Source organism: Amblyomma americanum, chromosome 9 (genome assembly GCF_052857255.1).
Source record: "Amblyomma americanum isolate KBUSLIRL-KWMA chromosome 9, ASM5285725v1, whole genome shotgun sequence".
In the NCBI taxonomy this organism is placed as follows: Eukaryota; Metazoa; Arthropoda; class Arachnida; order Ixodida; family Ixodidae; genus Amblyomma; species Amblyomma americanum.
This window is the reverse complement of record NC_135505.1, coordinates 133,036,115-133,062,753: the sequence shown is the minus strand read 5'-3', so window position 1 is coordinate 133,062,753 and position 26,639 is coordinate 133,036,115. Positions and strand designations below refer to the sequence as shown.

At 49.0% G+C, this 26,639-nt stretch overlaps 2 protein-coding genes and 1 pseudogene across 3 annotated transcripts in view; 1 reads left to right on the top strand and 2 right to left on the bottom strand.

Annotated features, from left to right (window-relative positions):
• The window catches only part of LOC144104423 (uncharacterized), a 44,420-nt gene extending 39,732 nt beyond the window's left edge, over positions 1–4,688 (top strand). The window contains exon 4 of the mRNA XM_077637409.1: positions 4,664–4,688. Coding sequence (XP_077493535.1) covers positions 4,664–4,673 — 10 coding nt within the window. The 3' untranslated portion in view covers positions 4,674–4,688. The remainder of the gene's footprint in view (positions 1–4,663) is intronic.
• Positions 1–26,639, bottom strand: part of LOC144104424 (uncharacterized) — a 68,267-nt gene that overhangs the window by 13,751 nt on the left and 27,877 nt on the right. The window lies entirely within an intron of this gene.
• Positions 13,975–26,639, bottom strand: part of LOC144105122 (uncharacterized) — a 30,301-nt pseudogene continuing 17,636 nt past the window's right edge.

Sequence of the window (26,639 nt, the reverse complement as noted above, 5' to 3'; positions counted from 1 at the left end):
GTTAAGTGAAAAGAAACCCAATCCTTTCAAGACCTTTCGGTCTCCAGGAGTATCATAAGCACCCCACCTTAGGCTAAAGCTGCCGTGGTGGCTGAGTGGTTATGGCGCTCGGCTGCTGGCCCGAAAGACGTGGGTTCGAATCCGGTCGCGGCGGTCGAATTTCGATGGAGGCGAAATTCTAGAAGCCCGTGTGCTGTGCGATGTCAGTGCACATTGAAGAGCCCCAGGTAGTCGAAATTTCCGGGGCCCTTCACTACGGTTTTTCTCAAAGCCAGAATCGCTTTGGGACCTTAAACCGCCATAAACCAAACTAAACCAACCATTAGGCTCAAGAGCTAACCATATGGCCTGGAAACTTAACCAAGGATGTATGTCAAGACTTTTTGATCTTTAGAGGTGGCGTGCTTTATTATGCAGTACAAAAGCAAACCACGATGACCAAGGTGAAGCATGCAACACGCATGGCCCCTCCACAAACAGCTATGTTTAACAAAATAAAACAGATGCTCAAAGTATATTACACGGAGCAAAAGAACGAGAAGAACCTACACATTAGTGTGAAGGATGCTTCTACATGTCAAACGAAAAATGACAAAACAATGCAATGGTAGCGTCTCAAATTAAAACTTGACATTCGGTGAACACACAAAATACGCTTGTTTCATGCGCTTCATAGACAAAAATGATCCCTTAACGCTTGGTTATGAGGAAAGATAACAGTCTCTAAACTGGCAGCAAAAATGCTTACAAAGGTAAGTGATTATCAAAGCCCACCATTAATTTTAAATACCTGCCTTTTGTATATTGTACTTTTCTTTTTCTTTCATGTTGTTACGTGCTTAGCATGCACGGGGGTTTGTTTAAAGAGGGATCGATCGAAGCGGTCCTGACGAAGTCTACAAGAGTCCTTCTGCCCTTCCTCCTCTACCGCCATCGAACCGTTCATCTTCTCCTTCTTCTGTCGATGTTCTACGAAGGCGCGTGACATTTCCCTCCTTGCAGACGAAGCCCGTCGGACAAGTTAAATAGAACCTCTTGAATGAAATCGCTTTAGGAGGGCTACATGCACCACCTGAGACTGGCGTGACCATCGACCACTTGCAGTTAGGTGTGCTATAACGTAATTCATGTCGCTTATGCACTCTAACACAACAAACAGTCCAGTGTAGAGTGACAGCAGTTTCTGACAAAGACCACGCTCGCGTAGAGGTGTCCACAACCACTCAATGTCACCAGGAACACAAGAAACTTGTTGGTGTCGGGCATCGTAGCGGCTCTTGGAACGCTCTTGCGTAGATAAAATTCGAACACGGGCAAGCTGGTGAGCTTCTTCAGCTCTGCAGAGTGTGGTATCAAGAGAAGGGTCACCACGAATGAAAAATGGCAGTACGGTGTCGAGGCCACAGCGAGGCGAGCGAGCATAGAGCAGGAAGAAGGGGCTGTACCCAGTGGTCTCATGTTGCGCTGTGTTGTATGCATGAGTAATGAACGGGAGGACACCATCCCAGTCCTTATGATCTGCAGTGACGTACATTGCCAGCATGTTGGTGAGCGTCCGATGAGTGCGTTCTACCACACCATTCGTTTGGGGATGATATGGCGTCGAGCGGCGAAAGCTGCAGGCGCTGAGGCGGAGAAGTTCTTAGACAACGTCCGCTGTGAATTTGCGTCCACGGTCACTAATGAGAACTGCAGGAGAGCCGCAGATTAAGAATGACGAAGTAGGAAATGAGATACTTCAGATGCAATAGCAGCTGGTATCGCGGCTGTCTCACACTAACGGGTCAAGTAATCTATGCACACAAGAATCTATTGGTTTTCTTTGGACGACCGTGGGAAAGGTCTAAGAAGGTCAATGCCAACATGCTCAAATGGGGCTGTTGGAGGTGTGACTGGCCGCTGTTTTCCCGGTGGACTTGAAGTTGGTAGCTTTAAAGCGCTGGCATTGCACACAGCTAGCTACATAGCGCTGGATAGTTGAACGCATCTTAGGCCAGTAAAATCGTTGTTGTGAGCGGTGGAGTGTTCAAGCCACGCCCAAGTGCCCACACGTGGCGTCATCGTGCATCATTTTAAGAACTGTGATGCATAGGCTTTCTGGCATGACAAGAAGCATGGGGGTCCTCCAGAAGAGAAATTCTTCTTATAAAGCAATCCCTCGTGAATGCAGAAAGCGTTCCTCACAGAATCTTTGGTGGCACCAAACAAAGAAGTTAATGTTTGGCCTTTGTGTTGCTCAGTTCGGAAAACTCGAAGATCGGGGCAGGCTTGTGAAAGTGAAGCCAAGTATACATTGAAGTTGTCTGCGTCGTCATCAGTCGTTTGAAGCGACAAATGCGAAAGACAATAAGCATCTGAGTGTTTACAGCCGCTTTTATGCACCACAGTAAAGTTATATCCTTGTAGGCGCAAAGCCCATCGAGTGAGCCGTCCACAGGGGTCACGAAGACTCAAGAGCCAGCAAAGCGAATGGTGGTCAGTCACGATGGTGAAAGCATTCCCGTACAGATAGGAGCGGAAGTGCTGTACACCGACAACAACGGCAAGACATTCTTGCTCGGTAACTGTGTAATTCCTTATGCACTTACTCAACAAGCGGCTGCCATATGCTACCACGTGCTGATCGTGGGCATGGCATTGTATAAGTACAGCACCAATACCAATACCACTTGCATCAGTGTGTACTTCAATAGGTGCTGATGGGCAGAAGTAGTGTAGTATGGGGCCCAAGGTAAAAAAAAAAAATTCAGATGACGGAAAGCTGCGTCACATTCGCTGGTCCAGTTGAATGGTGCATCTGTACGCAGCAGACACGTGAGTGGGTAAGTGATGTCCGCAAACCTTGGTACAAAGCATCGAAAGTACAAGCAGAGCCCCAAAAAGCCCTGCAGCTCTTTTACTGATTGGGGCACCGCAACACTTTTGACAGCGATTTTCTTGGGATCTGGTCGAACACCTTCTTTATCAACTAAGTGACCAAGAACAATTGTTTCACGGTTCCCAAAATGACATTTCTTTGAATTCAGCACAAGACCAGCTCCTTCCATGCAATCAAGCATGATATCCAGATGGCTGTGGTGCTCACTAAATGTTTTGCCAAAAATTACGTCATCCAAATAACAAATTTTCCACTTTAGTCCAAGCAGGATTGCATGCATGAACCGCTCGAATGTTACAGGCGCATTACATAATCCAAAAGGCTTAAAGGGACTATGCAATGAATAAAAAGTCGCTTGTAAATGTTTTCAATGCTTAGAAATGATGCTAAGAAGCATTCACACCAAATATGAGTCTTCGGAACTGAGCCGGCAATTTATTATGAATTTTTAAAAACCGCGTTTTTTTAAATTTGCGGGCCGATTGGTGTGCTCGTAGTGACTGATATTGGAACTAAAATCATGAAAAAAAGACGTCACTGTACCCATGACGTCTCCAGGCCACCACACGCTGTCATTCGCTGGAGCCACGACGTCACGGGCACACTTGCGGTAGCCGTGAAAATCGTCTGCTCATGCCGCCGCGTGACCCTCTCGGGCAAGCACGAGCCAGGGCATTGTCTTCCAAATATGGTTTCAATTTTCCTCTGCCACCTCCTTCTGTCGGGAGTTCCGGAGCCACTCGCAGTGGCTCGCCGAGTCGCTACTGTCGTCGCTGGCGTTCAGCCGGTACTGCGTGAACGCATCGGGCTCGATGCCCATCGCAGCCGTAAGAGCGAGCAGTCGTGCCTTGAGGTCCGGGTCGATTACTGCCAACTACAGCAGACGATAAGCAAAGTAACCCGACGCGCGCTACAATCACGCCGCCGACACTGCTGCTGGGGTGCTAGGAGCGACAACCGAAAGTTGCAAAAGGAACATCAGCGGATGACATATTCATGGGCGGGGCCCAATCCCAGAGCTGTTTTCTTTATTTTTGTCTGGTGCCCCACGTGTACGAGTTGAGGGGGAGAAGAGGAGCGTAATTTTTAATCGTCTATATCTTCGTTGTTATTCATGCTAGCTTAAAAATTCTTGCATTGGGGTGACGAGTGATGAAATACCTATCTCGTCTGCTTTACGTAATCTCAATTAATTTATTGCATAGTCCCTTTAACGTTAAATTCATAATGTCCGTCTGGTGTTATGAAGGCCGTTTTTTCTTACCTGCAGCGTGCATGGGGATCTGCCAGTAGCCTGATCTCAAATCAATAAAAGAAAAGTATGAAGCTATGTGCAGACAGTCAATTTCGTCATCTATACGTGGAAGCGGGTAGACGTCTTTCTTTGTGGCTGTACTTAAGCGATGGTAGTCAACACAAAACCTCCATGTGCCATCTTTTTTCCCAACAAGAATAACTGGAGCTGCCCAAGGACTAGAAGATTCTCAAATAATTCCGCACTTTAGCATCTCTTGAACTTGGTCATCTATTAACTTACGTTCAGTTGCTGAGACTCAATAGGGCTTCTAGCGTATCAAAGGTGCGGACCCAGTGTTGATCATGCGATGAATGCGACTGGTAGGCAGTGGTGTTGAGTCATGCTTGGCAAAGTCGAACATGATCACGTGCTTCAGAAGTAGTTCCGCTAGAATGCGATGCTCAGTTGTAGAAAGAGACTGATTAATCATAGCCTTGGGTCTAACTTGGGTCTCCATATCTCGTTGCATGGGCTGCTCTCAATGACAGGGCTGGTTAACGCCGCAACGGAACCTGACCCGCCTTCCTTGAAACGAGCGAGTTTTAGGCCCCAAGGCAACACAGCTGGCTCTTCAGAGTGGTTGACTGTCCCCAACTTGGTGCGGCCTCTGACCACAAGAACGATGCAACGAGGCACGAGGATGCTCTTCTTAGAGCAGGCGAGTGTCGCAAGTTCTACTACAGCTTCAAAAGAGTCTCACTGATTGCGAATAGAGAAAACCTGCATGAATGCTGCAGATAAAGCTGGAATAATAGTGTCTTCTTCTACTGCAAATGCTCCAAAATCAGGTGTCAAATCGTCCACAAGAGCTGAAAGTAGTGAAGAATTGAACACAATCTCTCCCGTACGACAGTCCAAAGTTGTGGCACACACTTGCAGAAAATCAATCCCAAGAATCACATCATGCATTGACTGAGGTAGCACTGCGAATTCTGTTCGAAATGTTAGGACACCAATAACAAAATCCGAAGCACACACACCAAGTGGGACCAAACGTTCACCATCGACACCACGAAATAACACTACACGGTAACCACTAAACATCATTTTCCTGCCTAAACGATTCTTAAACCTCAAACTCATATTAGATACTGTAGCGCCAGTGTCTACAAGAGCCATTGTTTCCACACCATCAATAAACACTTCCAATTTGTTCTTCAACATAAACATGGGTAGAGGTATGGACATCATCGACTCGCCGGCGGCCTCACCTCCATCGGCCACGCCTCCTAGCTTCACAGAGGCGGAGGGGAAGCACGACGTCGAGGAGAAGGTGACCGCCATCAGCGCTGAGGAGGCCGCTTAACACTGCGATCAGATGCAGGTGATGAATTCCATAAATGTGTCGAACGGTACGTGTCCAAAGCGAACATAGTTGGGGATCGCTGCTGTTCAGTGTGCAGTTGTCCATGAATATTCGCCAAGGGTCGATAAGCCCTGCAATGCCACACCAGTAACACAAAGGTTAAGAGCACCAGAGATCGCCATAACAGTCCTGGTGAACAAAGTCACGATGTTAGTTGTAGCCAGGCTGCTGACGAGCCACGTCCTCAGAGTAGGTGGGCTTCCTTCCTGTTGGCTGGTGGGCATAACGTTGGGCATAGTTGCTCCGATCGTCCATACGCGAAGCGCCGCTAGGTTGAGCCCACGGAGTGGACAGGGCGGCGACATCTGCCTGCGATGCACAACTGTGCCACAGATATTCTGCACAGCAGATGTCCCCGGATCTGGACAATTCCTCACGCAAAATCTCTCGTACCATATCAGCCCTAGAATTTGGAGGACAGGCTTCAACCCTGGGTACAGAAGTGACAATGGCCAGTCTTCCAAATGTAAGAGTGATTCGATGCAGCTTGAGAGCTTCAGATGTTCTACAATGTTTTATAATGGTGGTGGTGCTCAGGCTCGCTTTGCTAATCAGAAAATTATAAACTTTTTCCGCAATTCCTTTTAGGAGCTGGCTGACTGTCTTTTAAAAGCATACTGGAATTCACTAGCTTGCACAGGTTTAAGATAGCTTCGATGTATGCAGTGCAAGTTTCTCCAAGTAGTTGCGCCCGGTGAAGCAATGCCTGTTCCGCACGCTTCTCCTTGCTCGAATCGTCCTCAAAATTTTTCTTCATCTCGTTTGTAAAGGTAGCCCAAGTACCTAGTGAATCCTCATGGTTGTCGAACCAGTCAACGGCGGTGGCAGCAAGGAAGAACACCATGTTAGGCAGTTTAGTAGCAGTGTTCCAGAGATTACATTTGCTCACTCTTTCGTAGTGTTTCAGCCACACGTCAACGTCTTCCTCAGGTTTTATAAAGAATGCCCGGGGCTCTCGGTAATGTGGCCAGTTGTATGGCCCTGGTTGCTCGGTATTGTCGTCTCCAGTCATGTCCGCTGGCATTGGTGTTAAGCCGGGTCTACGGCTTCTTCGATAGATGGAACGCTCCGTGGTCGATACCCGGCACCTCTCACCAAAACTGTTATGTGCTTAGCATGCACAGGAGTTTATTTGCAGAGGGATTGATCGAAGCAGGACTGCGACGAAGCCTACAAGCGTTCTTCTGCTCTTCCTTCTCTTTTTCCTCTACCGATCCGTCCAACCGTTGATCTTTTTCTTCCGTCGGTGTTCTACGAAGGCACGTGACAATATATAGCCACCTAACGTATTGCATATCATTTTGGACGCCAGAAATAACTCCTCTATCCTGCATCCGCCAGCTTCAAAATCAAGCTCTCCGTCCATTTACCTTCAGCCATTTTCGAGCACCTTGCTAGATATTGTCAGGACTCGGTAGAACCCCGAGGAAAGCTGAAGGTAAAACGGTTTACTGGTTAACCAGAAAAAGTCCCTGCGCACTTCAGCTTCTTCGTGCCTCCCACTCGCAGACCAAGTCTTCATCTTTGGCGTCTTCGTGCATGCGGCATTTGCCCCCCTCCTCAGGAAGCATCGTCGCGATGGTAACAAAAGGAAGTAGGAGGTCAAGATCGGTCCGGGTAATACGGCTTCATACGTACAACATGGACGACGTCGACTTGTTGCTGTCGTCGCTTGGATGTCGATAACCCGTCCGGCACCACCTCATACGTGATGTCGGTTAAACGTCGCAGCACAACATAGGGCTTGAAGTACCGCCGTAATAATTTTTCGCAGAGTCCACGACGGCGAATAGGCATCCAGACCCACACTTTTTCGCCAGGTTCATACATGACATGTCTGTGGCGAAGATTGTAGCGTCGTGCGTCAGCCTCCTGCTGAGTTCTGATGCGCACACGCGCTAGTTGGGGAGCTTCCTCTGCGCGCTGTGCGAATTCCTCGGCGTCCTGATCGACGTCGTCGCCATCGGCATTCGGGAGCAGCATGGCATCTAGCATAGTTGTCACTGGTCGGCCATGAAGAAGACTGAAAGGCGCCATGCAAGTGGTGTCTTGTTGTGCCGTATTGTAGGCGAACGTGACGTAGGGAAGAATTTCGTCCCAGTTCTTGTGGTCTACGTCCACGTACATACAGAGCATGTCTGCGATTGTCTTATTGAGGCGTTCCGTCAATCCATTGGTTTGGGCGTGATAGGCCGTCGCTTTACGATGACTGGTACTGCTGAGGCAGAGAACGGTTTCTAAAAGCTCGGCCGTAAAGGCAGTTCCTCGGTCAGTTATAATGAGTGCCGGAGCGCCATGCCTGAGGACAATGTTCTCAACGAAGAACCGAGCTGCTTCGGCGGCGCTACCCCTGGGCAGAGCCTTTGTCTCCGCGTAGCGAGTTAGATAATCGGTAGCGACAATTATCCATTTATTCCCGGCAGTAGACGTCGGAAATGGTCCCAGAAGTCCATGCCAATTTGCTTAAAAGGTGTCTTTGGCACTTGAAGAGGGTGGAGTAGACCGGATGGTTTTTCAGGGGGTGATTTACGACGTTGGCAGTCTACGCACGTCAGTACATAGTGCTTCACTGTCGCCGGTAGTTTCAGCCAGTAGTATCCGCGCTGTACTCTAGCCAACGTGCGGGTGTAGCCTAGGTGGCCGGCGGTTAGCTCGTCGTGACACGCTTGCAAGACTTCCGTGCGAAGAGCTGTTGGGACGACGAGTAGATGACTGTCCCCCCCAGGACGGAAGTTCTCCTTGTAAATTACGTCGTTGCGAAGAAAGAATGACGAGAGGCTGCGGGCGAAAATCTTAGTCACATCCGTAGTTCGCTTCTCCAAGAAACCAATAAGAGGGAGCAATTCCTGGTCCTCTCTCTGCTGTTGGGCAAGAGTTGCGTCATCTATGACTCCTAAGAAAACAGTGTCTTCATCGGTCATTGTGGAGGGTCCGACTGGTGCTCGCGAAAGGCAGTCAGCATCCGCATGCTTCTTTCCGGATTTGTAAATAACCGTCATGTCGAACTCTTGTAACCGAAGGCTCCAATGCGCGAGTCTCCCTGAAGGGTCCTTTAAGTTCGTCAGCCAACAGAGAGAGTGATGGTCGCTAACGACTTGAAAGGGGCGAGCATACAAGTAAGGGCGGAATTTCATAACCGCCCATACAACTGCAAGGCATTCTTTTTCTGTTGCCGAGTAGTTCGCTTCAGCTTTAGACAGAGTCCTGCTGGCATAAGCAATCACTTTTTCCACACCATCCTGGCGCTGCACCAATACAGCACCTAAACCCACATTGCTTGCATCGATATGAAGCAGGGTAGGGGCGTCGTCATCAAAGTGCGCCACGACAGGTGGCGTCTGTAGGCGTCTCCGGAGTTCATTAAAAGCTTGGTGCTCTTCTTCACCCCAGCGAAAGACAGCGTTGTCGCTTGTCAGTGAAGTTAATGGCCAGGCAATTCGTGAGAAGCCAGCAATAAATCGACGGTATTAGGCGCAAAGCCCCAGGAAGCACCTAAGCGTCTTTTTGTCCGTAGGTGTTGGGAACTCGGCGACTGCGGAGAGCTTTTCTGGATCAGGCCGGACACCTTCTTGGCTAACAACGTGTCCTAAGAATTGCAGCTCCTCGTAACCAAAGTGGCGCTTCTCGGGTTTTAGTGTGAGGCCCGCAGAACGTATGGCCTGAAAAACAGCTACCAAACGGCGTAGATGCTCCTCGAAGGTTGCCGAAAACACGATCACGTCGTCAAGATACACCAGGCATGTTTGCCACTTGAGTCCTGAGAGCACAGTGTCCATCAGCCTCTGAAATGTTGCTGGTGCCGAGCATAAACCGAATGGAAGAACCTTAAACTCATACAATCCGTCAGGAGTGATGAATGCGGTCTTCTCCCGATCCCTCTCATCTACTTCAATTTGCCAATATCCACTTTTCAAATCCATTGAAGAGAAGTAACGTGCATTTCGTAGCCGATCAAGAGAATCATCGATGCGAGGGAGGGGGTACACGTCTTTTTTGGTCACTTGATTGAGCTTGCGGTAGTCAATGCAAAATCGTAAGCTGCCGTCCTTTTTTTTAACAAGTACCATGGGGGAAGCCCAGGGACTCTGTGACGGCTGGATAACGTCGTATCGAAGCATTTCGGCCACCTGACGCTGAATAGTCTCGCGCTCTTTTGGAGCCACACGGTAAGGATTTTATCGAATTGGGCGAATCGCGTCATCCGTGATAATGCGATGTTTGGTCAAAGGTGTTTGGCCAACCCGCGATTCTGAAGCAAAACAGTCTCGAAAGTAATCTATGAGATCCAAAAGACGTTCCCGTTCTGAAGACGACAGATTTGGGCTCACATTGACTATGGGTGCGGCCGCCTTGCTTACTGATCCTTCCAGTTGCAGCACGAAATAGTCTTGGTCACTTAGGACGCTATCGAAGAGGGCCACAGTTGTGCCTTTCGGAATTTGCCGACGCTCGTCGCTGAAGTTTGTCAGCAGCACTTCGGCGACGCCATCGCCGGTATGCGCCACGCCGCACTTCACTTCAACAAGAGAGCACGATCGCGGAGGTAATGTCACCCCCTCATTGGCAACTCGTCAGGGCATCAGTGGTGCTTGCGCATAACCAAGGTCTCCATGATTTTTGGTGAAGGCAACGACGTTGTCCCGAAAGCTGATCACAGCCCCATGAAGGCGCAGAAAGTCCATGCCCAAGATGAGGTCTTTGCAACAGTCTGAGAGGATAATGAAGCTGCCAACGAACACTGAGTTTCCAATTTCTATGCGGGCAGTACACTTCCCAGTCGGTGCCAGTAGCTGACCCCCAGCACTTCTTATTACTGGCCCAGTCCATTCGGTTTTTACTTTGCGCAGCTTGTCAGCCAGTTTTTGACTAATGATTGAAAAATCCGCCCCGGTATCCACAAGATCGTGTACCTCCAGCCCATCAATGCAAACGGCGAGGTCAGCGCTAACAACGTCGTCTGGGTTGCTCGTCTCTCTCGGCATTTGCGGCGGAAGTGCGGTAAGGTCGGCGCTGTCATTTTCGTCGTCACGGCTGTTTATCTGGTTCGGCACTAATGTAGGCGGCATTTTCGGCGGTAGTGCGGCAGCGTCAATGTGAACAGAGGCGTCACAGTCATGGGTTGCTGTCGGCAGTTGCGGCGGTAGTGAGGGCTTTTGAACTTTTTGACTGGTTGCAACCTCCCCTCGCAAGGTTGCGGCGGTTAGTTTCCCCGGCGAGGGCTCGGGGTCCGCCGTGCGCTAATGTCAGCATCGCTACGACGCGTCGGTGAAGAATAACGCCGTGGAGATGGGGAGCGGCGGCGGAAGTCCTGTGAGTCGGCTTCCCTGCTGAGCGGCGGGTCCTCGAGTTGGGCGCGGCCAGCGTCGAAATGGCGTCGAGCAGAACCAGGCGGAAAGGCCTGCCCCTCTTGGCGGTAGCGGCAGTACCGATACACATGGCCAGGTTGTCCGCAGAAGAAGCAGAGTGGTCGGCTGTCATAAGAGCGCCACAGGTCAGTTCGGCGTGGCTGAGGGCGGCCGGGACGTGCCCACTGAGGCTCCTGGAAGAACCGCGTCTGCTGACGGCTCGCTGAGCTCGGTGGGGCGTGGTCTGGCGGCGGACGACGAAGGACTTCCGCATAGCTCGCGGGTTGCGGCTCTGGCTCATAGTAAGGCGCCGTGTTGACGGCCGTGTTGCTGTTGGGTTGGGGCACGTGGTATGGTTCGCAAACGGCTGCCGCGCTGTCAACTGGATGAGACTCGTGGTATGGTGCAGACGGTGACAGAGCATGCCGGAGCTCTTTCCTAACGGCTGCTGCGACGGCCTCTGGTGACTCAACGCTCGTAGCAGTAATTCGCTGCAGCTCCTCAAAGACAATTTCTCGAATGAGGTCTCGAAGAGTGTTCCGATCGGTTGCAGTGAGTGCCGCCGCAGTCGGTGGAACACCGGTGAAGGGTCGGTCGTACTGGCGGCACCGCTCTTGGAGGGCTCGCTCTATAGCTGTAGCGTCCTTGACGAACTCACTGACGGTTTGAGGCGTGTTGCGCACCAAGCCGGCAAACACCTGCTCCTTGACGCCATGCACGAGATGTCATAGCTGCCTTTGCTCAGTCATATCGGGGTCGGCACGGCGAAAAAGTCGAGCCATGTCTTCCGCAAACATAGCTACGCTTTCATTTGGCTTCTAGACGCGCACTTCAAGCAGGCGTAGCGCATTCTCTCGTCGATCAGTAGTGGCAAAAGTGTCCACCAGCTGGCGGCGGAAGTCATTTCATGTGGACAAGCTGGCCTCGTGGTTTTCATACCAAGTTCTAGCAGTATCCTGAAGTGCAAAATAAACATTGCAAAGCTTCTGGTCCGCGCTCCACTGGTTGAACTTGGCCACTCGTTCAAACTGGTCGAGCCAGTCTTCAACATCTTCAAACGCGTTCCCGCGGAAGCACTCCGGTACCTTGGTGTTGTGAAGAGTCACCGACGTAGGGGTGGGAGGTATGGCTTGGAAGACCCGGCGAACTTTGACGTTTGAAGAGTCGCCCGGTAGATGGTTGTACTCCGGGGAAAGGCCTAGACGTCTGCGGCTAGCGCGATGGACAGGCGTGTCGATGTCCGGGACTCGCTGTGGACTGCCGGAAGGAGTCCTGTGCATACCCCGCACCTCCACCAGTGTCAGGACTCGGTAGAACCCCGAGGAGAGCTGAAGGTAAAACGGTTTACTGGTTAACCAGAAAAAGTCCCTGCGCACTTCAGCTTCTTCTTCTTGCCTCCCGCTCGTAGACCAAGTCTTCATCTATGGCGTCTTCGTGCATGCGGCAATATTTATTGCACTCTTTAACATTATCGCAATGCCATCACAGCTCCATTGACTCGGGTTGGCATTAGTACTTATCTTTCATAGAAGTTTAATAACCACATTGTTCTTCACAGTTTTAAGACGTCAGAACTTTTCAATGACAATCACACTAGATTTGCTGAGCAATATAACCTACTACTACCGAAAGCCAGCACTAATTGCAGAAAACAAGCAGCATACTTTTTCAGTCATCTCTGCATGAAACTCATGGCCATCCAAAATAAAATCGCACTGTAATTTATATTCAATAAGACTTGTTTTTTACCCTGGTTTTACCCGCTCAGTGCTGCGATTTTTTCCTGCTTTGTCCGTTCATTGCTGGTGTTAACACATTGGTTAAAGTACTGTCTTAGCGTTACCACGCTCATTTGCTACTTCACTTTGCTCTTGTATACTAAACTTTTTTTGCTCATTAGCACTGTATTGCATTTCCATGTTTTACATTCCATTATTTTTAATATTCTCTAATTGCCTTGTAGCTGACTCATTGCAATTTTTCACTTTCAAAACAGGTAATCCCTTGGACAGTTTTTACTTTGAAACCCCCTTCTGTAACACTGATAACCCTATGTATTAATGTACCGCACATTGAAATAAATATGATGACGATAACTGAAATGTAAAAAACTGGCGGATTTACCGAGAAAAAGATGAGTACAGCAAAATTAAACTAATTTCTGATGTATATGGATGATAAAACTATGCACAAATAATCAGGCACATACAGTAAACCATGAGGAAAATTCAAAACTGTTTTACATTTAGCAACACAGACATCTTGGGCTTTTTTGCTGACACGGTTAACTTTGCATGAATATACCTCTAAGGAGGTGTCCTGCCTTTCTGGCAGCTGACACTTTGACCTTGCTTTAAAATATATGTAGGCAAAGCCCGTTTATTCAAAAATATAACAGGATGCAGCTTAAAAACAGCAGTTGGTAACAATGTACCATGGGACCAATGTACGATGTCTGTACCATGGCTCATAAAAGTAAAAGAAATCAGATTTTTAATGTTTGACTGCATCAAATAAGTCAGAAGCATCAAAATTTTAAGCACTTAAGATTTTTCATGCGATTAGCTTTTTGCTTAGGTAACAAAAAAAGTTCAGGGTGTCTACCAAGTTGGCGTTTCCAAACTCCCTGAGTTATCCAGGTTTTCCCCGAGTGCATTTGTAAAATTCCCTGAGTGACACAGTACTTTGTTTTATGCGAAAACAAGCTGACACACAGCCGCATGATGGTATCACTCTCCAGTAACCATGTTAAAAAATAAAAAGAACGATTGAATCCTATTTGAATAGTAAGGAGTAGTGTTTATTTCATTAAAAAAAAAGGGAAGAGATTAGCAAAATGCATAACAAATCGAATATCTTCGAAAAAATGCTAAAACAAACTGCGAATCGAATTGAACATTTTCAAATACAAACTAAAAGGAAGATGCATGCGGAAACAAATATTTTCAGGTGTGAGATATTTCTATCTACTGATAGTAACCGCAATAGTGTGTGACCTGAACTTCAGCGTCACAAGTGCAATTCTCTCAGCAAGTCTATTCAGACAAACTGCAGATTATAGAAACCTTAGTTTGTAGAAGTGAAAGAGCTAGGAAGTGAAAAGCTTCATAGGGTAAATGTTGCTCCTGGTTATGCGTGCATATTCAGCGAGTCGGGCAGGTACACATTTGAATAAGTTGTACAAAACACAAAGAAATTCTACGAGTTGCCAACCTGTTGCTGCGTGTCCGGTTTTGAAAGCACCGTTCACAACATGAAGGCTACAGCTACCAACTTTGAGAATACGACGGCCGTCGTTCTTGTCTGATCTCGCTGAGAAATTTTATATTTACATTTGGCCCATCCATTGAGATCTGAAGAATTTTTGATCGGGAGAGTGCATCTGTGGAAGTTTTACAAGCGGACACCAATTCTTCCGTCCGCGTGCACCCCAGAAAGCATGACGTCAAGTAGCGTGTTTTCACGCTCTGCTCTGCATCCGACCAAAAGCGAACCAACACGTCAATTTGATTTTTTTGTGCCACTTTGTTTAACGATTCGTCAAACGCCACGAGGTGGGAGGCTTGGCTTATGTCCGACATGAGGCTCTCCTTGAAGAAAGGTGCGAGGCCATAGACAATAGTATATCCTACCTTGTCTTTGCCAAGCTGCATTTTCTTGGCTGTATTCCTGATGATGCGAACATCAAAGGGAACAGAGAAGCCGATGCCGCGGCAGCACGGAGTGATGTGTGCGTCATAATAGCGTTGAGGCACCACAGCACTTCAGCATTTATGACCTCTAAGTCATGCTGAAAGATATCCTTTGCTGTACTATCGAATTGGACGTCCGTCGCAGTAGTTAAGAACTTGAAGGATGCGAGAAACTGACGGCACTGGTCACAACGGTGGCCGGCAGTGTAAAAAATGAAGCTACAGAGGGGGTGTCCCGGCATTGGTCACAACGGTGGCCGGCAGTGTCAAAAATGAGGCTACAGGGGGTGTCCCGGCTCTGGTAATGGCCAGTCGGTGCTTCTTACTTTCAGCAAGACTTGTCATCGCTCTTCTTCCCATGTTGCTGAGCGAAAACTGCTTTCTGCACAGCGCACAGTACGCTGCGTTCGGGTTACTTTTGACAGGCCTAATCCAGGCTGCAAACTCACAATGTTTTGCATTCATCCAGTCCTGGACGAAAGTGCACTTGAAGGCTGCCATGCTTGACAAGTCGCACATAGCTTCCCTGCGGCACCACAGCAGTCAATAAAACTAAGTCGGTTCAAAACGGCGCAGCTAAGTATGGACAGAATTCGTTGCTTTGCTAGCGTCGGCAGATCGCGAGAAGGCACGAAACTATTTCCCCTTCTCCCAAAGCTGCGCCGCCTGCAACGCGTGCATGCACGCCCTGTGGCAGAAATGGACGCTTCCATCAAGGAGATACGCAGGAAGAGTTCATTTGGGACCATCGCAAGTTCTCACTAGGTCTTGGTTCTCACAACATTTTCTGCCGCCTTGTTGGAGCTGTCCACTCGGAAACACAGGAAAACAAGAGGAGGCCGCTGGCCGTCGAACAGCGCACGTGCGAACCGTAGGAAGCGCGCGCTCTGCCGTAGGCCACAGCGCCAGGGAAGCGCGGGAAAGTGTCCTTTTTCGATGTAGTATGCTTCGAAATCAGAAGCGCCACTGGCGCCGCAAAGCTTTTTGCCGCCTTGCTGGGATGCTCCTCTTGACAGCACAACGTTGTAGGCCAGCGGTCGCTGAGGAGAGGACGCGTAACGCCACACTGGACAATCCGTGCAATGCCAGCCCGCATTGTTTACACGAGGGAGCATTATCACAACTTTAGTTCCTTTTATGTAGAACTGCAACATATTTTCCCTGATATAAGGACTTGTTGCTGGGCTAGTTGGTGCATAGTTCAATGTACAAACAGCGTAAAATAAGACACATTCACAAGAAAGGTGGACAAGACAACACGCTACTGACAACTTATTTTTTTTATTGACAGAAACACAATGTATAGGCTCACTGTAACACCACCTATCAGCTGCAGCAAACGTCATAAAGATGAATAGCCTTTGCCAAATCGGTATCTGGTATCTGATAAGTTGTCTTTGCGCTTCAAAACATTACATATTGGTCCTAAACGCTACATATTCAATGAATCATCACAAACAGTAAAAGAGGTAAAATAGCAACCATCTCAGCTCCTGTCGACAAATCGTTCTAAGCATGTACACCAAGAAGCCCTTTCATTGTCACCAATCTTTACTAACGTGCGCAGTTTTACTTCAAAACGCGACATTGTTTTCAATATCGTCACTTCATCTGCCAGTAACATACTAGTCTTGATAGAAACGTGGCTAAACAGTGATATTTCCGATAGTGAAGTGCTTGCCGACTTGCCCCATTTCTGTGTTTTTCGCAAAGATTGCCCAGATCGAAGGGGAGGATGGGTACTAATTGCCACCGCTCGAGATATATCATGCTCGGCCATTAACCTTTCATCAGATATAGAAATATGGTTTTATGCCACGCTTCACCTAAGTCAGTTGTGATCGGCGTTTGCTACAGGCCTCCTAACAGCCCAGATTTCCCTCAAAAACTTAATAACGCATTGAATGAAATTAAAGCTAAACACCCTAACACATGCACTCTCTCCTATTTGGAGACTTCAATTTTCCAAGTATCGACTGGAATAATCTAACCGCTACAGGTAATAAGGATGCTATTGAATTTCTAGACGTTTGCCTTAATTTTAGCCTCATTCAAACTGTATCCGAGCCAACTCGTGTAACCGAAGACTGCACTAATATTCTTGATCTATTATTAACGGATAACCCTGAATGCGTTCATTCCATCACGTATCTACGAGGCGTCAGCGATCACCAGGTCGTACATTCCGGCTTCACGATTAAACCATCTTTACTCGCAACAACTAAAAGAACTATCCGATTATACGATAAAGGAAACTATACAGCAATAAATAATGAACTTCACGTATTTTTGCCAGGATTTCAATCTAACTTTCATCAAAGATCCATTCATGATAACTGGTCCTTGCTGAAGAGGAAAATCGACGATTTGGTCGACAGGTTTATTCCGAACATAAATATATGAACTAACCCTCAAAACCAATGGCTCACATATGCACTCAAATGCCTTGAAAATAAAAAGAAGCGTCTTTTCCGATCGGCCAACTTGCTTCCTAGTAAGAACGCTTGGAACAAATAATACGCAGCTGAAAAAACGTACTTATCAAGTATCTGAGAAGCCAAGCGCACCTTTTTCAACTCCGATCTGCGTAAAATGTTGTCAACTAACCCCCGTAGGTTCTGGCAAGTCATCAACCCCCAGCACACATGCACTATTTCCATCACCGATGGTTCAGGTGCAACTGTATGCGAAACAGAATGCGCCAACATGTTCAACGCAGCCTTTTCTTCCGTGTTTACTATGCAACAGATCCGACATTTCCTCCAAACGCCCCAGTTATTCAGGATACTATGCCGTCTCTTACATTTTCTTCAGCAGGAATTTCGCCACTAATTGAAAGCATTAAACTTTCATCCTATACTGGAACTGACAATATCGACGCCAAAATAGTGATTAATACCAAAGATATATGTTCATCTCTGTTGTGCTTGTTATTCGCTCACTCTTCACAGGTCAACTGCCCATAGCCTGGAAAATTGGGAAGGTCGTTCCAGTCTACAAATCAGATAACAAGAACTCGCCGCTTACCTAATTACCGTCCCATCTCTCTAACTAGTATTCCCTGCAAAATCATGGAACACGTCATCTATACCCATATCATGGCATTCCTTGATTCGAACAACTTTTTTCAACCTGCTCAGCACGGGTTTCGCCGAGGTTATTCCTGCGAGACCCAACTTGCTACGTTCATTCACGATCTGCATGCTAACCTTGATTGTAATCTACAGACTGACATCGTATTTTTACATTTTGCAAAAGCCTTTGATAAAGTACCCCATAAACGCCTGCTGATAAAACTTTCACAATTAAATTTGCACCCCCATATTTTGAAGTGGATTGAAGAGTTTTTAACTAATCGTTCGCAATTTGTCTCCATTAACAATAAGAACTCTAACTCACTCTTAGTAACGTCGGGTGTTCCACAGGGATCTGTGCTTGGCCCACTAGTGCTTCTCATATACATTAATGATCTGCCTTCAAATGCAACACCTAACATACGCATATTCGCTGACGACTGTGTACTTTATCGTGCTATTCTCGCCACCGCTGACCAATCTTCTCTTCAAAATGATCTTAATGCTGTTCAGGAGTGGTGTAATAAGTGGCTAATGGAACTTAACCCACGGAAATGTAATCTTTTGTCCATCAGACGTCACCATAATCTTCTAATCTTTTCTTATGTATAATCAGAAATCCCCGTACAACTAGTTCAGTCATACAAGTACCTAGGCATAACAATTTCTAGCGATCTTTCTTGGAGCTCGCATGTTACTAACATAATACCGTCAGCAAACAAGACGCTAGGTTTCCTCAAGCACTATCTTCACCATGCTCCCCAACATGTGAAGTTATTAGCTTACAAATGATTCGTCAGGTCCAAACTAGAATTTGCATCGCCCATTTGGAATCCTCATCAAGCTTACCTCATCAATGCCCTCGAATCTATTCAAAATCGCGCTGCTCGTTTCATTCATTCATCGTACTTTTATGACATCTGCGTTTCCTCCTTAAAAACAGCATCCGGATTATCACCCTTATCGCTCTGCCGTCGCATTGCCAGCCTGTCTTCATTTCACAAATTCTTCCACAGCCCTATGCACATCGCACCTTGTATTCTTCCCCCAGCACGCATATCTCATCGCACCAGCTATCACCTACAAGTTGCCGTCACTTTTTCTGATTCCTTCTTTCCTCGTACAGCCACAGACTGGAACGGCCTTCCGAACAATGTTGCCATCATCACTTGCCCAAGTCTCTGCAGAAAATGTAAAAACTTTCCTGTCATTGTGAATCTGTGCTTTTAATTGTTGCCACCCCTTATGTAACACCCCTCTTTTGGGGCCTTTAAAGTAATAAAATGAAATGAAATAAAAGTGATAAAAGACAAAACTAAAAACATGACAGTTAAAAATGATAAGATCGGAGAAAGAACATTAAAAGGCACGACACGTGGTGCAAAGGGCCAAAGAAACATGACTGAATGGGATTTGAAAGGATAAGACAACCAAAATGCATTAAAACCATAAAAAACCAAAAAAAGTAAGCACGTGAGACAAGAAAACCATCTACAAGGCCTAGTGCACTGAACACTTCAGATTACACTGGGAAAAAAAAACAACAGCAACTGTACACGTGTTTGTATCAGGAAAACTTTTCTAAAAAGGCTTCTTCGGTTTTGTACAAGAAGATAAGAGGATCCACTAACGGCACCCAGGTCCATTCCTAATTAAAACGGCTTCTTTTAATTCGCGGGACACTCGATCACGGCCTCTACCTAAAACTACAGTTCTTTCAAGAATGGGCCCGCAGGTGCTTTGTTCACAGTTCTTACAGTGAAGAGGCAGATTAGAACCTGTTCCTGTCCCCAGCGTTCATGCTCCCTCAACCTTTCAGTTACGCAACGCCCCGTCTGTCCAACATAAACTTTTCCACACACGAGTGGGATCTGATAAACAACTCCTTCATTGCATTCTACGTACCTAAGGGCATGCCTCGTTCTGCAGGTTTTCTCTCTTCCTTTTTCTGAGTTTACACAAGGACATAATGAGGTCAGCTTACAGAGAGCAGAGAATACAACTGGAACTTTGAATTTAGATGCAACTTTTTTCAGGTTATGGGCAACGCGGTGGGAGTAGGGCACCACTTGTGGCCTAATTCTATCCTCTACGGGCGTAGGCTGCTTATGTTCCACGCATTATATGCTGTGAAGAAGGAACTCCACCACACTAGTCGGGACAGACTGAGGAAAACCTGCATACTGAAGCCTTACCATCTGCAACTGGAAGCCCCTTTCCATGGTATGACAGCAGGATTTCGCAATGCCGGCATTTAAACCAGATGTCGCAATGGCTCGCTTCACTGTCTTAAAGTGTACCGATTCATATGACAAAAAACCTTTCTGGGCATGAGGGTGGTACATCCAGCATGATTTCTCTTTGGTTATGGAAAGTTCCAGGTCTAAAAATTGCAGTTTATCACTGTCAGGTAGCTCCTGTGTAAATTCTAACCCTTGCCCGCTCTCACTAAAAATTCCTAGAACCTCGTTAACCGTGCCTAAGTAGGATTGTGTGTCCTTTATTTTTAGTAAGAATAAAAAATCGTCGATGGTATTTGAAAACTATCATTACCCTATCCTTGTCCAACTGCTCATTCACACTTCGATCAATCATTGAAAGGAAAATATTACTCCGAACCAGGGCCACACACGAGCCAATACAAATACCTTTCTTCTGTATAAGGGATCCACTTTCACACTGTATAATTGTGGCATTAGGATAAAATTCTAACAAAGTCATGAAATTCCCTACTGACACATCAGCTGCGTTTTGAAAAGTTGTACCCCCTTTCCTCAATGCATGCTTGAATGGCTGTGAACAATTCCTTATGGGTAATGGAACAGAAAAGATCTTTAGCATCAACAGAAAAGAAATACCCAATTTGCCGATTATCGTCAAGAAATCCAATTATATTGCCACACTGCTCACATTCTGCGAGCGCCGCCATGCGGTTGAGCGGCATTACTGGGCTCGTGTGGGAGCGAAGAAGAGGACATTCCCGTTCGAACGCGCGCTGCTGGGCTTCTGGCCTTCGGATTAAAAAAAGCCCCTTTTCGTGCCACCCTACGTTTGTCGGCGACATTTTGGTGGAGCCGCTGGGTATCGTTCCATGAACGCTCACCCCGAGGGCAACTCTGACGCTGATCAGCGACGCTTGGACACAACACCCGTCCACAAAGCGAGCCGCCGCCTGCGAGGCCTGCAACCTGAGTGTCAGCCACTGACGAGGCCGGTGCGTACCATGACGTCTACTACAGGCAGTCAGACAGGCCAGCCTTCCGGCACTGTCCCGCCCGTTGTAGTTCTCACCCCTCGCTCACCGCCATCCTTCCACGGCGATCGGTTTGAGGACGTCGAGGACTGGTTGTCCAGCTTTGACCATGTGGCCACATTTAACCAGTGGGACGACGACCGAAAACTACGAAACGTCTATTTCTCGTTCCAAGACTCAGCGAAGACATGGTTCGAGAACCATGAGGCATCCTTTACGAACTGGGAAGCGTTCCGCCGTCAGCTGCTGGCTACCTTCAGCACAAACGCACGCAAGGAAAATGCCGAACTCGCCCTTCGCACCAGGTCACAGCAGGCGAACGAAAGCGTCGCTATGTTTATTGAAGACATGGCACGTCTTTTCAATCGGGCTGACCCTGCCATGCCAGAGGCTACCAAGGTGAGCCACCTCATGCGTGGTGTGAAGGAGCAGCTCTTCGCTGGCCTCATACGCGACCCACCAAGAACCGTCGCTGACTTCGCTAAAGAAGCCACAGGCATGGAACGTTCCTTACAGGAACGCAGTGCGCAGTACGGTCGTCCGGGAAGTGTTGCGGCCAGCAACTATTGTGCGTCCCTGCCAGTCGCCGGGGACGAGGCTCTTCGGGAGCTTGTGCAGAGTGTAGTTCGCAAAGAACTGCGCAACCTCCGCTTAGATGCTCCACCTGCCAGTGTTGCAGCTGTAGCCGATGCCGTCCGCGAGGAAATTCGGCGAGCAGTCCAGCCACCACCGGCACCACAGCCGGAGCCGTACGCCAGCAGCTACAACGAAGCCCTACGGACACCGCAGCCGGAGCCGTACATCATGAGCTACAGTGAAGCTCTGCGGAGACCTGCGCCAGTTCCACATGCGTTCCGCCCTGCTGCCGAACAAACGCAGGGGTACTTTCCCTCCGCCGAGCTGCGTGATCTGCACCCTGTTCGAAAAGCTGACGTGTGGCGCACACCCAACAACCGGCCACTATGCTACCACTGCGGGGAGCCCGGTCATATCCTCTGCAACTGCCCCTACCGGCGGATGGGATTAAGAGCATTTCCACCGAGCGCACCTCGACCGCGCTATGGTGAGAGACCGCGAGACATTGAGCAGTACCTGGCCGATAATGTGCTGCCCTCAACGCCTCCACGACGCCAGTCTAGGTCGCCGTCTCCAAGACGAGTTCCTCCACCCAGTCATGCACCATCATCTGGCCAATTCAGAGGCACGTCTCCCCGCCGGGAAAACTGAAGACGGCGTCCTCTGGGGGTAAGACCGCCGCTGCCGCAGACAGTGAACAGCCTCCATCCGACGATTTTATGCGACGACCCCACCCGCCGACCTTACAGACGATCCCACCGCCGACCTCACCGACGACCTCAGCGACGACCCCATCGACGACGGCACCAAAAACCTCGCCGACAAATTGTCAAACAATTGTTTCCGCCGCCGAAATTCTTGTTGCCACCGATGGCTATGACGTATCTGCACTCGTCGATACCGGAGCCGACTTTTCTGTCATGAGTAGTAACTTAGCCGCAACCCTCAGAAAGGTTCTAACACCTTGGCATGGGCCGCAGATACGCACAGCTGGTTGCCATGTGGTAACGCCGGTTGGCGTCTGCACCAGCCGTATAAAGATCCGCGGTGCAACTTTCACTGGCTCCTTCGCCGTGCTACGAGAGTGCTCTAAAGAACTGATTCTCGGCATGGACTTCCTTAAAGAGTATGGGGCGGTCATCAACCTGCACGAGCAATTGGTATCGTTTTCGACACAGCGAGCCGTTGATACCGACCCCAAGCCGCACAGAGCACCATTACGCATCTCTGATGACCACACAACGATACCGCCGAGAGCAAGCAAGTTTGTCACAGTCCAGTGTGATACCAGCTCCGGTACTCGGGGCATTGCCGAAGCGAATATGTCGCTGCTACTGTCTCGGCAAGGTTGCGTAGCTCGCGCCCTTGTCGACCTTGTTCACGCGCGTACCACGCTCTTAGTGACCAACTTTAGTTGTGAACCCCAACATATGACGAAAAACACGGTGATTGCCCATTTTGAAGAACTTGGCGAGCATGCCGGCCAATGTGCCTTATCAACAACGGCCCCCGAAATAGCTGAACAGGACACTGCAACAGCCATTAGGACCGACGTGAACCCTGACCTTCTGACCAATCAGAAACGCCGCGTGGAAAGCCTTATTGACTCTTTCCGCGACTGTTTTGCATCAACATCCAAGGTTCGCCAGACGCCAATAACTAAGCACCGTATTATCGTCGACAGTGACCAGAGACCGCTATGTCAGCGTCCTTATCGTGTTTCGTCGAAGGAGCGCGATGCTATCCGCCGCCAAGTTGCCGAAATGCTCCACGACGACGTCATACAACCATCGACGAGCCCCTGGGCGTCACCTGTTGTTCTCGTCGCAAAGAAGGACGGCAGCCTACGGTTTTGTGTAGATTATAGACGTCTCAATAACGTTACCAAAAAAGATGTCTATCCACTGCCGCGCATTGATGACTCATTAGACCGCCTCCGCCATGCTACCTACTTTTCGTCACTCGACCTTCGTAGCGGTTATTGGCAAATCGAGGTCGACGAACGTGACCGAGAAAAGACCGCCTTCGTTACTCCTGACGGACTGTACGAATTTAAGGTGCTTCCTTTCGGCTTGTGTTCAGCCGCTGCGACGTTCCAACGTATGATGGACACCGTACTAACTGACCTGAAGTGGCAGTCCTGCCTTGTATATCTCGACAACGTCGTGATTTTCTCCGACACGTTCGAGGAGCACCTGAAACGTTTGCGTGCCGCCTTCGAAGCAATTCGTTCTGCGGGTCTGTCTCTCAAGCCTGAAAAGTGCCACTTTGCATTTCGGGAGCTCAAGTTTCTTGGCCACATTGTGAGCGCTCAGGGCGTTAGCCCCGACCCAGAAAAGACCGCCGCCGTTGCTGCATTTCCCCAGCCAACAGATAAACGAAGCTTGCGGCGTTTCCTGGGGCTTTGCGCCTATTATCGGAGGTTCGTTCAAAACTTCTCCAAGCTCGCAGAGCCGCTGACTCGCCTGACAAAAGACTCCGAACCCTTTTTCTGGGGCCAAGATCAGGGAAAAGCTTTCATAGAGCTTAAGGCCCGCCTCCAATCTACGCCTATCCTTGCCCACTTCGACGAGCAGGCCGACACGGAACTGCACACAGATGCCAGCAATGTGGGCCTCAGTGCGGTGATTGTGCAGTGGCAAGACGGTGTGGAACGCGTGATCGCATACGCAAGTCGCACTTTGTCCCGTTCCGAAGTGAATTATTCCACAACGGAAAAGGAGTGTCTCGCTGTTGTGTGGGCAATCACAAAATTTCGTCCATACCTGTACGGCCGTCCGTTTCGAGTCGTCAGCGATCATCACTCCTTGTGCTGGCTTGCGAACCTCAAAGATCCATCGGGGAGACTTGCACGGTGGAGCCTTCGGTTGCAAGAGTTCGACGTCACCATCGTGTATAAGTCGGGTCGACAACATAGCGATGCAGACTGTCTCTCCCGAGCTCCTCTTCCGTGCCCACCAGATGAGTCCGACGACGATTCTGCTTTCCTCGGCGCTGTCACCACATCCGATCTTGCCCACCACCAGAGGGCCGACTGCGAACTGCTGCCTCTAATCGAGTACCTCGAAGGAACCGCTCCGTCTCCGCCCAGACTCTTCTCGCGCGGTCTTTCGTTGTTTTGCTTAATAGATGGAGTCCTCTACAAGAAAAACTACGGTCCGACCGACACTGCGTATCTCCTCGTTGTCCCAACCGTGCTTCGTAAGGAAGTTCTCGCTGCATGCCACGACGACCTTTCTTCTGGCCACCTCGGTTTTTCCAGAACATTGGGACGCCTCCGCCACAAGTACTACTGGCCACGGCTTGCTGCGGTCGTCCAACGCTACGTTCGAACCTGCCGTGAGTGTCAACGACGGAAGGTACCACCGACAAAACCGGCCGGCCTTCTGAAGCCAATTGATCCACTGCAAATCCCATTCCAACAAGTCGGCATGGACTTACTGGGCCCATTCCCGGTGTCCTCCATGGGAAACCGGTATATTGTTGTTGCCACGGACTACCTAAGCCGCTATTGTGAAACCAAGGCTCTTCCCCGTGGCACCGCGGCTGAAATTGCACAGTTCTTTGTTCACCACATCGTGCTTCACCACGGCGCCCCCGTGGTTGTATTAACTGACCGGGGAACCGCGTTTACGTCGGCTCTTACACACGAGGTCCTCCGTCTTAGTGGCACCAGTCATAGAAAAACGACTGCTTACCATCCTCAAACGAATGGACTTACTGAGAGGCTGAACAAGACCATCACAGATATGATGTCTATGTATGTCGACGCTGACCATAGCAACTGGGACGAAATACTTCCCTACATCACGTTTGCGTACAACACTGCCCTCCAAGAAACGACGCGCTTCACCCCCTTCCGTTTGGTGTATGGCCGAGATGCCCTGACCATGCTTGACGCCATGCTGCTCCCGGATTGTACCCCCTCGTCTGTACCAGGCGCTGACCAATTCGTTCGCGATGCAGAAGCCACTCGCCACCTTGCTCGACACCGCATTCGCCACCAGCAGACAACTGACGCCCGGCGTTACAACCTCCGCCACAGGGAGGTGATTTACCAACCCGGCGAGCACGTCTGGGTATGGAGCCCTATACGTGTGCTCGGTCGCTCTGAAAAGCTTCTGCGGCGCTACTTCGGCCCCTATGAGGTGCTACGTCAACTCAGCGATGTGAACTATGAAGTGTACCCGCAAGGAGTTGTCCGGTCTTCTCGCCCGCCCAAGTCTGAAGTCGTCCACGTGTCCCGCATGAAACCGTATTACGCCCGTTAGCCCCTCCCGGAGTTCACATTCAGTGCTGCCACCACACGCCATCGCACTTTCGGTGTCTCCACACTCTTGATCCCCCTTACCGGAGGCATCGAGGCGATGCCTCTTGAAAGGAGGGGGGCAATGCCACACTGCTCACATTCTGCGAGCGCCGCCATGCGGTTGAGCGGCATTACTGGGCTCGTGTGGGAGCGTAGAAGAGGACGTTCCCGTTCGAACGCGCGCTGCTGGGTTTCTGGCCTTCGGATTAAAAAAAGCCCCTTTTCGTGCCGCCCTACGTTTGTCGGCGACAATATCCAAAGAGTTCTTTGTTGCAAAAGGATCAGTGACCCCAAGCTGGTTAAGATGCTTCAGCAGGAACTGACTAACAAGGCATTGCCAAGATCCCCTTTCGCTTACAATACGATGGAATGGTACACACTCTTAGTGAGTCTTAGCTGTAAAAAACATGCTAAGAGTTTTGCCCTTACAGTCACTTATAGACTTTGCTAACCTTTGCAGCTCCAATACGTTGCAGAGGGCAATGGCTATTACCTTAGCCTCCACGGACTTGAGTTCAGTCCGTTTAAAGTTTTTCTCAGCTGCACAGCACGCTTTTTCATTATATACCCCCTTTGGCACCACCACAAAAACACCCACCTTGTCGGCTTGCAGCAAACGAATGTCGTTCTCTTTGAAGTATTTCAGCACTTTGTTTACCGTAGACCCATATCCACTGGCTCTCTTGGTAGCCGTTCTGGCTAGCGCGTTCACTGTTTCCAGCAGGCATCGCTCACTGCGGTGTCATTTCTTGATCAACTCATCGAGAGCTCCGGGAAGGAAGAAGGCAAGTAGTGGTTCCCTGAAGGTGCTGTGTGATGCTGAACTCCCAAAGAAAGTCTTCAGGGTCT